General features: G+C 38.7%; 1 protein-coding gene across 1 annotated transcript; it reads right to left on the reverse strand.

Moving 5' to 3' along the window:
• LOC104760930 (signal recognition particle 54 kDa protein 3-like) lies at nt 2,464-10,471 on the reverse strand. The gene is made up of 9 exons (XM_010483923.1): nt 10,244-10,471; nt 10,070-10,172; nt 4,519-4,672; nt 3,749-3,926; nt 3,539-3,687; nt 3,328-3,428; nt 3,074-3,231; nt 2,877-2,991; nt 2,464-2,792 (listed from the first exon to the last, which is right to left on the reverse strand). Exons 1-9 carry the CDS (start codon nt 10,469-10,471, stop codon nt 2,464-2,466), a joined length of 1,515 nt encoding a protein of 504 aa, XP_010482225.1.

Raw genomic sequence — 11,035 nt, forward strand, 5'->3', positions numbered from 1 at the left:
TTTAACATATACAATCAAAATAGATCCTAAAATGATACGTATAAATTTAAAAAATTCATCAGTTAGGCTATCTAAGGAACAATACTGAGGTTTTCACCTCCTTGTAAAATAAAGAAATAAAATCTGTATACATTATTGTAAAATTAAAAATTTAAACCACTTTTTTATAAGCTCAGACATATAATTTCATTCTAATTGTAAAATCTAAACCCTAACCATATCATTTGTAAACCCAAACCGACCTATAATTTTTTTCTAATTGTAAAATCTAAACATTAACCATCTCATTTGTAAACCCAAACCGACATATAATTTCGTTCTAATTGTAAAATCTAAATCCTAACCATCTCATCTGTAAACCCAAACCGACATATAATTTTGTTCTAACTATAAAATCTAAACTCTAACCACTTCATTTGTAAACTCAAACCGACATATAATTTCGTTTTAATTATATAATCTAAACCCTTAAAAAATTATTTGTAAACCCAAACCGACATAATTTCGTTTTGATTGTAAAATCTAAACCCTAAACAATTTATTTGTAAACTCAAACCGACACATAATTTTGTTCTAGTTGTAAAATCTAAACCAAGCCAATATTTAAATTTCCTAAATTAAAAGTATACAGAATTTGTTTCCTTAATTGGTTTTGCTTTTTAATTTTATTTTAATTTATTTTTAAAATGAGATAATGTATAGAAGATTTTGATTGGTTGAAAAGAATGAGGTGAATGGAGAGATTCGCCTCTAGGGGTGAACCTAAGTATTTTTCCTATCTAAGATCTTATATGAAGTTGAAAAAAAGAAACCCCTATATGACATCCTTTTAAAAAAAGAAATTGTTTCTCCTTATAGAACTGATAGGCAAAACATATTTCAATCAGTCTTTTTTTTTCGAAATAACTTAATTTCGAAATAACATAAACTAATATGTTTTTTACACCAAGTTTCCTAATTTACCCTATATTTTTACACTCTTTGCCAAAGTTCTTATTTTTTTCGTTGGTAAGTTAAATTTTTTAAAATCTATTTCAAAACTAATTTGGTGGTAAATCCCAAATCTTACAAATAATTTGAAATCTATATTCTATTTTAAAGAATTTGAGAATATACCTTGTATTTTCGATTTTTTTTGATATTTTTGCCTTAATTAATTACTAACAATCCATAAAATGACAAAACTATTGAAGGATAACACTCAACTTTTATCGAATTATTAAAAGTTCATCGTATATAGTTTTGTTAACAAGACAATGCGGATTCAGTCGGATGGTGCATCATCGATTATACTAATACAAACTAATAAATAATAAATACATTATTGATATGGTAATAAATAATTGCAAACATGAAAAAGTTTTTTTTGTCTATCATCAACATAATACCAAACTTGAATTTGGATGATAGCATAACTACAACGACAATAGTCCAATCAATAGACTATAACGTTACACATAGAAATTAGTTTAATACATAACTCGATTAATATATACGGAGATCACATAATCACATATTTTATCTCTTTATGTCCTAAATTAAATTTCCCTTAATCACACTTTATATTTTTACCCACCCATTATCACTTGTGATATATCTATATACATTTTTGAAGTACATTTTGGATTTTACCCTTTTATTTGTACTTATTTACAAATTTAATCCCTAAAAAATTTCCAAAACTAATATTATTTCAGATTTTGTTTCCTATATATTTTACATTCCATTCTAACTAAAAAAATTACAGCAATTAATATTGAAACATAAACTATGATATATTTGACCATACTTTCTATTATGTATTGAAGATATTATATTCTGAATCCTTTGACAAATAAAACAACAATTTGATTCCTATTTTGTTTTCCAAAACCTCTGAGCTTTAATTTTTAATATAAAAAGAACTTTGATTCACATTTATTTAAATATTATAATTAATATTTATAAACTTAATAAATTTTTAAAATATTACGAATATATAAAATTAAAATTTATTAAAATACTATATAATATGGTTATATAGTAGATGAGTTATAAAGAGGAGATGTTGGAATTAATAAAATATCACTAAATTTGTGCTAACACAGGTTAAATTCTTATTTTATTATTTGTCAACACTATTAATATTAGAATATTTGACATAAAAATTAAGTTCATTTAACTAAGATTGTGTAAAATAATTAAATCATTAGGAAAAATGTGACTTAATCATACCGTATAAATGAATTACTATGTATTTAGATCCCTTATCTTTTGTTATAATAATTAAAAAACAAAATAGAATCTCAAACACTAAACAAAACAAATTAAATATAACAGTCAAATGGTCATGAAGTATATTACGGGTTAAAAAATTAATATAAACTTAAAAAAATTAAGTATATTAATTTTATATAAAAATTAATATAAAAAATTAGTATTGTCTATTAGTGTTTATAGTTATGGATAATGGACTGGAAGAAACTACTCATCTCGGCCACCAAACATTCCCGTCAGGTCTTTACCCGAACCCATCTGCTTCATGAGACTCAGCAAACCACCCATGCTGCCAATCTGTTTTAGCATTTGAGCTGGTAGGACCTTACTCAAATGCTGCGAGTTTTTGTTTCTTGAGAGTGAGCTCATATTTCCTTTCTCTAGCATCTTAAGCCCTTTCACCTTCCCCCATATTGTTGCTAGCCTCTTGTACTCGTCCAACATGTCCATCACTTCTGTTACAATCCTCCCTGATCCTCTTGCTATCCGCATTATCCTTGACCCGTTAAACACCTTCGGATTTGAGCTTTCCAGTTCTGCACAACCACCCATCACTTATCCTCAAAACTACCATTACTTTTACAAAGAGCAAAATTTCCAAATAAAAAGATTGTTCTTACCTTTATTTGTCATAGAATCCATCATTGTCATGTATCGCTTTATCTTCGCCTGGCTTTCTTTCTCATGTCCCTTTGGCATCATTTCAGCACAAATTCCAGGTAGCATGGAGAATACCTACACACCAACACCGTATTCTGTCTTATCAGCATCATGGTGTGCTCTTCAGCCCTAAAAGTATTTTACCAGAGATTCTGACCTCCTTAAGTGGGCCCATGTTCAGTATGTTCTGGAACTGATCGTACATAATTCTCAATATAAAGTTACCATGAGAGAGCTTTTCCAGAAGTTCAGGTTGTTGATCTTTAGGTACCACCTCTTGTAGTTTATCCACGAATCCAGACCAATCACCATTTCCTGTTGCACATATGCATTATCAAAATTCTTAGTCAACAACAAACCATGGTTAGCCTTTGATTACTCCTCACAGTTAGTCAATGGCAAGATATTAACCTAAGAGACGGCAAACAAATGGTTTAGCGTCAAAAACTTGAAATTCATCCATATGCTCTCCTGTTCCAATGAATATGATAGGACTTTTTGTAGCTGCAACACTAACAAGATGAAAAAAAGATCACATTCACTTGCCCAATTGGAAAAGCGAGCAAGATTTCCACATCAACATTTCGAGTATATGACCACTCAGCAGCTACAAGATACTTACGCGCTAAGAGCACCACCACCCTTGGCATGGCCATCCATCTTAGTAATAATTACAACTCCCACAGCAACACTTTGTTTAAATGCTTGAGCTTGTTCAAACGCAGCTTGACCAATAGTGCTATCCATAACAAATATAACAAGATCTGGTTTCTATAAGTGAAAAGGCCACGATCAGCGGCTCCAACATAAACAAGGAACAAAACAGTCAAACAGAAGACTTTAAGATAAGAGAGTAACCCGTTGCTTCAGCAACTTGACGCATTTCTTCAAAGAGAGAAGCTTTTTGTTTATGGCGACCACTGGTGTCAACAATAATAAGATCACAATTTTCTTTCTTGAACCTATCAACTCCATCAACAGCAATTTTCACAGGATCGAATTCCGTGTAGCTGCGAAGAATCACAGATTAGCACTAGCACATTCTGCTATCAAAGTATGTTTTAGCAAATGGTTTTAATCCGTAAGAGCTTTTTTCGTTTTAAATTCATTTCCTCCATTTCTTTTCATTGAAATAAATTCAAATTGTTGCATTTATGCAAAATAGAAACAGAAGATAACAGAAGGACCTCAAAAGATTCATTTGTCGAACTCTTTGACAAAGGATGTGAGATCCTTTGATAGAGTTGCACTGTGTAATAAATTCCACAAAACGGAGCACAGGCAAAAGGGCTTATAGAGAATCTAAAGGTAAGTGTCACAAAGAGAACTAGAGAAGTATGACGAAACCTACTGGACTGGATCATCCAAAAAGAAATATATTCAAGTAGTAACTGCTATTGCATGTCAGAGCAAATTTGTGCAGGTAGAGAGACCTAAATCAAAACAATTTCATAAATACTCCTGTATGGGAGCTAATATCCTTTGGAAATGCAAACACCAAAAAGTCTTACGAAGCTGATACTTAGAGATATAAAACCTTAACACAAAGGGTATAGACAAGAACAAGTTCACATAACACCAGAATGGTGTTGATATGAGTACCTTCCATAGAAGGGGATCTTGGCCTTGGTGGCATTCTGTTTCAGTTGATCGAAAGCACCCGCCTTGAAAGTATTCGCACACACTAGAGCTGGTTTGTACCCTTTCTTCTGATGATAATAAACATACTTGGTACAAGTTGTCGTCTTTCCAGCACCTACACATAGTAAAAATTTACGACGAATTTAACTATGAATATACAACTGCAATCTAACTACACATTAGAAACACCATCAAACCAACCATGGAAAAAAAGTAAACATAGCATTTTACAGAAAGACCATGTTAAGCCGGTGACCTAACGGATAGATTTTCAGCAACGTGACGAAAAATCACAGATAGATTTGAGAGAGAAGAGAGAGAGAATACTGAATAATACTTTGATTGATTGAACATAAGATGCGGCAACCCTAGAAATGGGATAGCCTTAAATACAACTCATAAGGTTCATTAAACGACAACACTTCACTTATTCAATAAACTAGTAAAGACTCTCTTTGGGGCAGAGTCTCTCCCACACTTCACTCATTCTTCCTTCAGCCACTTTGCTTCTTGAGCCACCCTTGTCTTTACCTTCTCCCTTTTGTCCTCATATTCTTCTTCATGAAGGCAATGAGAATCCTTAGTCTATCAATACTTCCTCGTAGGTCAAAATCCGGAAACTGAGCCATTAAATCTGAGAGTGACTCCCAGGTAGACTCCATAGCAGGTAGTCCTTTCCACTGAACCAATACCTCTGTCTCGTTGGATTGATTTCCTCTACGAATGTCTACAAACTTCTCCGGTTCGACCGCCCATTTGAAAGTTGGGGTAAGAATGCCTGGTAGCTCCTGAGCAACATAATCCGTCGGTATTGTCCTCTTTAGTTGTGCGACATGAAAAACCGGGTGGATGTTGTTGTGCTTAGGGAGATCCAGTTTATAATCCACTCTGCCAATCCTCTCAATGATCTGATAAGGTCCGAAGTATCTCTGAGCTAACTTCTCATTCCTTCTCACTACCACTGATTTTTGTCTGTACGGTCGCAGCTTCAAATAGACCCATTCACCAACTGAAAACTCAACATCTTTGCGATGTTTGTTAGCTCCCTTCTGCATCTTCGCTTCAAGTTCTCTCTTAACTCGACAAGAAGACTATCCCTATCCCTCAGCAGCTCATCCACATGAGCATTTGCAGTAGGTGTATCACCGTACCTCAACAGGCGTGGTGGGTCTCTAACATAAACTGCGAAGAATGGAGTTGTTTGAGTTTAGGAGTGGTAGGAAGAATTGTACCAGTATTCTGCTCACAGAAACCAATTTTCCCAAGATGATGGTCTACGACTTGCAAAACAACGCAAATAAGTTTCCAAGCATCGAATTTACAACCTCTGTTTGCCCATCGGTTTGTGGGTGGTATGCGGTGCTTCGGTGCAATGCAGCTCCCTGCAGCTTAAACAACTCAGTCCATAAATTACTTAAGAAATTTTGATTCTTGTCCGACACTAGCGTTTCGGGAAACCCGTGTAGCTTGACCACCTCCCTTATGAAAGCTTCTGTAACTGTTTTGGCCGTGAATGGGTGTTTCAGCGGAATGAAATGGTTGTACTTGCTGAGCCGATCCACCACCACCAAGATAGAGTTGAACCCCCTTGAGTTTGGAAGCCCTTCTACAAAATCCAAACTTAGGTCAGTCCATACCTGTTTCGGAATGGGGAGAGGAGCAAGAAGTCCCGCAAGAGACAGAGTACTGTATTTGTTCTCCTGACAGGTTTGGCACTTCGTGATGTACTTGACAACATCTTTCCTCATTCCTCTCCAGTACACCTCCTGTGTCAACCTTTTGAAGGTTTTCAGTGCACCCTCGTGTCCACCTGTCACACTTGAGTGGAACTGTTCCAGTAATGAAGGAATTAAAGAAGAATTAGTGGGAATGACTAACCTTCCTTCTTTGTATAGTAATCCTTGTTCCACCCGAAACCCTTCCTTGGTAATGCCTTTATCGAGTTCACTTAACAAAGAAGCATACTCTTTGTCTGCCTTGATCTCTGCTTGAAGCTTCTCTTTATCAAAGGTGAGTGGAGCAATGAGTGACAATTGCAGTAAGGTTTCGTCATGAGGTCTCCGTGACAGTGCATCTGCCACCCTATTCTCTACTCCTGGTTTGTACTCGATACGGTATGTCAACCCCAACAGCTTAGCGGCCCATCTTTGCTGAATTGATGACACTGCCTTTTGATCCAAAAGGTGTCGTAGACTTCGTTGATCAGTCTTGATCACAAATTCTTTGCCAGTAAGGTAATGCTTCCAACGTGACCCCGCCTTCACGATTAGCCAGGAGTTCCCGTTCATAGACTGACTTAATTCTTCCCGAGGATGAGAATGTCTGACTCAAAAAGGCTATTGGTCTCCGGTTCTGGGAAAGTACCGCCCCAATTCCCGCGCCAAAAGCGTTAGTCTCAATGGTGAATTCCTAAGTGAAGTCTAGCAAGCACAGCACAAGTAAGCTAGTGACTATTTCCTTCAATGTTTGAAACGTTTTCATTGCTTCCCCTGACCAATAAAACCCATTCTTCTTCAACAATTCAGTCAACGGCCTTGCAATCTGTCCATAGTTCCTTACAAACCTGCGGTAGTAGCCTGTTAATCCCAAGAAGCCTCTTAACTCCGTGACGTTTTTAGGTACTGGCCACTCCAACATCGCTTCTATCTTCTCAGGATCAGCAGTTACCCCTTGCTCAGAGATGATGTGACCGAGGTAAGATACCTTGCTATCTCCAAACGAACACTTCTTCCGGTTAGCAAAGAACTTGTGTTGCTGCATAATTTGGAGCACGGTTTCCAAATGTTTCTTATGCGTCTGGACATTCGGGCTGTAAACTAAAATGTCATCGAAGAATACCAACACAAACCTGCGGAGATAAGGTCGGAAGAGGTCATTCATGATACTTTGGAACGTCGATGGTGCATTTGTCAAGCTAAAGGGCATGACAAGGAATTCGTAATGCCCTTAGTGAGTCTTGAAGGTTGTTTTCTCCATGTCTTCTTCTTTCAATCTGATTTGATGGTATCCTAATTTCAGATCGATTTTGGAGAACATTGTTGCCCCACTCAACTCATCCAGGAGTTCCTCTATCACAGGTATGGGGTAGCGGTCAGGAATGGTTACCTTGTTCAGGGCTCTGTAGTTGACACAAAAATGCCATCCCCGTCCTTCTTCTTAACCAGTAGTACCGGACTCGAGTAACGGCTGATACTAGGCCTAATAACCTGAGCTTCCAACATTTCCTTCACCAAACGCTCAATCTCATTCTTTTGAATGAAAGAGTTTTTGTAGGGTCTGACATTCACCAGAGAAGTTCCTGCATGTAAGGTGATGGCATGCTCTTGGTTGCGCTTAGGGGGTAGGCCACAAGGTGACTCGAAGACTCCCTCGTAGTTGCTAACCACTGATTGTATCTCCTTGGAGTGTGTTTTCTCCGCACGGGGCTCCTTGTTTTGAAATAAAGTGGTCAACTCCAACATATACGCCTCTCCGATGTGTTGTATCGGTCTCTCCATGTACTTAAGGGAAACTTCCTCCTTGGATAAGGCAGGTTCATCGACTAACGTTACCCATAACCTACCAATCTTCCAACTTAAAGTCTGGTTGAGCCAGTTGATGCGAGTATCCCCTAATGTTTTTAGCCAAGTATACCCCAAGATCACATCAGTTGCTCCTATCTCGAAAATGGAGTATTCCTCCATGATTTTGATGCCCTGTATATCCAACAGCACTCCATTACACTTGCCTTTACCCTTGAGAATTTGCTCCCCACCAACTATCACGCCAAACTCTCTGTTACTGGTGATGGCCAATCCCATTTCCTGGACTAACCGGTTGGAGATGAAATTGCATGTAGCTCCGGAGTCTATCAGTACCACCACTTCACGGTTAAGGATTTGGCCCATCATTTTCATGGATTTTTTCGAAGTCATGCCGGCTATGGATCCTCGGGTTAGAGTGTACACCTCCTGCTTCTCTTCATTTTCACACCCAACATCCCGAGGTTCCGGTTCCTCAACATTCAAGTGCTTAGTGTCTTCTTCTTCATCAACCTCCAAACATTTCAAACGCTGAGGCTTAAATTTGTGTCCTGGCTACCACCGCTCCCCACAATGTCTACAAGGATTGAACCCCTTGTTCTCCTGCACCGAGTTGGGCTTCGAATCTCCTTAGAGTTGTCAAAGGGTTTCTTGTTAGCATTCCAGTCATTTCCTCGTTGATTACTGGAGTATTGTTGGGAAGTATTGCCAACCACTAGGCGAGAGTAGCTGTGTGCCGGATAGCTCATGTTCTCCGACTCCTGAGCCTCCACCAGACGAGCCATGTCCACCATCGCGATGAGATCTGGAGGTCTCGATCGTACCATTGGGTCCCTAAGGCTCTTCTTCAACCATTTAAGAAAGGATGCTTCCAAAACATCACTAGGAACATGTGGTAGTTCAACGGACAGCTCTTCAAATTGGGCATGATACTCATCCACAGTACCCTTCTGCGTCAGATTCATCAGATGATCTACCGGAGAACATCTACGACTGGGTTTAAAACGCTCCCTGAATCGATCTCTAATATCCTTCCATGTCACGATTTGAAATTGATCCTGCGAGTACAGCCACCAAGTGATAGCTTGACCAGTCAAGCCAGTTAGTGCTTGGTAAAGCTTCTCAGACTCGTGGGTTTGGTTCGTGACGAAACATTTCTCCACACACAATAACCAGTCTTCTGGGTTACCACCTTTGTAAGTCGAAATGTCAACTCGCCTGGATCTGGGGTAGTCGCGACGCTGGTCAAAGGTCAGGGTAGGAATCTGTAACTCAGAGGGTCGGTTGTGGGTCTCTGGCGGCGGGGGCAAAACCCATCACTCCTTGACTTCTCTAAGGCTATTGTGGGTGACGGAGAAGGTTGGAACTGGTTACCTGGGGATGGAGTCGAGAACCCAGGTGGAGTCGCGCTCCAAGGTGCGCCGTAGATCTGGTTGCGCAGAATCTGGGACACGGCTTCTTGTAGGTAGACGAGAACCTTGTCGTGTTTCTCCACACTTAAGGCGAGAGTCTCTGGCGTCAACGGAGACTAGGAGGTTTGCTCGAGCTCAAGTGAAGGATTCTTCGGATCTGAGACGACGGCGGACACGTTTGTCTGAGGAGCCATCGTTATCTCTCAATGAAAGCACCAATTTGTTAAGTCGGTGACCTAGCAGATAGATTGTCAGCAACGTGACCAACAATCACAAATAGATTTGAGAGAGAAGATAGAGAGAATACTGAATAATACTTTGATTGATTGAACATAAGATGTTGTAACCCTAGAAATGGGATAACCTTAAATACAACTCATAAGGTTCATTAAACGACAACACTTCACTTATTCAATAAACTAGTAAAGACCTTTGGGGCAGAGTCTCTCCCACACTTCACTCATTCTTCCTTCAGCCACTTTGCTTCTTGAGCCACCCATGTCTTGACCTTCTCCCTTTTGTCCTCATATTCTTCTTCATGAAGGCAATGGGAATCCTTAGTTTATCAGACCACCTCACCTTGTAAACCGACGAACATTACTATGCTAGAGTTGGCCTTATTGGGAGCAAAGGCAGGCTTTCCTGGATCCAGCATCTTGCAGAGTTCACAGAAGATAGCCTGAAAGGGTAATCATGAGCAATTTCCATAGAAATAAGGAATTAGAGTTGCAGTAAAAGTAAAAAAAAAAATTGCTCAATGATACTCCGTTTGTTGTGGCCGGCTGCTAGATCCTCAAGATTGACGATTTTCTTAATAGTGGTCTGCATCTCCTTCACAAGGTGGAAAGAAACATCATACTGGAGCAGAGCACGAGTGATCTCGTCTAAGCAATCATTCAGAGTCTTTTCATCGATTATTGTCGCATTTTTCATCTGCTTTATGGTGCCGGTTATCCGACCGCCGAGCTTCGCCAACACCATTATTCTCTCGATCTTTTTCTTGATCAGAGATTTTTTTTTTGTCGGATATGGAAGATCGAGCGAGACGGAAGAAGTTGAGTATCTTAATTCTCCCTTACTAAAGAAATTAGGATCAAAACGGTGGGCCTAAAGAAGCTTCATATCATATGCCCAATGGCTCGCATGCCTTAGTTATATGGTTATTTAATTATGTATTTCCATAAATTTTATTGTCACTCCAATTTACTCATTTTAGAATTATATTAAATGTTAGTGTTATTCGCTATTAATATTGTTTTCATGGCAATGTGATTTGATCAGAAAGTTTAGGAAACAATACTTGGGTCTTCGGACCAACCAAAGGGGAGTAGTTGCTGTTCACGAGTGGTAAACGTTTGAGAGTGGAATCGGTCTGTTTGGGTAGATCGGGAGGAGTGTTTTCCGGCGATAGGGGTGACCAAAGGAGTGGGCAGGTTGTAAGCGGTGATAATATGCTTCCTATGATTATTCGCTTCGATCAAGAGGAGAGAATGATCGAAGAGGAAACAGAGCGGCGGTTAGGGGCGGGGAGTGATGAAGCTCAAG

Source organism: Camelina sativa, chromosome 18, assembly GCF_000633955.1.
Source record: "Camelina sativa cultivar DH55 chromosome 18, Cs, whole genome shotgun sequence".
Lineage (NCBI taxonomy): Eukaryota > Viridiplantae > Streptophyta > Magnoliopsida > Brassicales > Brassicaceae > Camelina > Camelina sativa.

Excerpts from the sequence above, each read along its gene's own strand:
- LOC104760930 (XM_010483923.1), bottom strand. The coding sequence starts at position 10,471 with ATGGTGTTGGCGAAGCTCGGCGGTCGGATAACCGGCACCATAAAGCAG. Across the intron at positions 2,992-3,073 it reads ACATGGGCCCACTTAAGGAG|GTATTCTCCATGCTACCTGG; the intron begins GTCAGAATCTCT and ends GTTGGTGTGTAG. Across the intron at positions 2,793-2,876 it reads GGATTCTATGACAAATAAAG|AACTGGAAAGCTCAAATCCG; the intron begins GTAAGAACAATC and ends GTGGTTGTGCAG.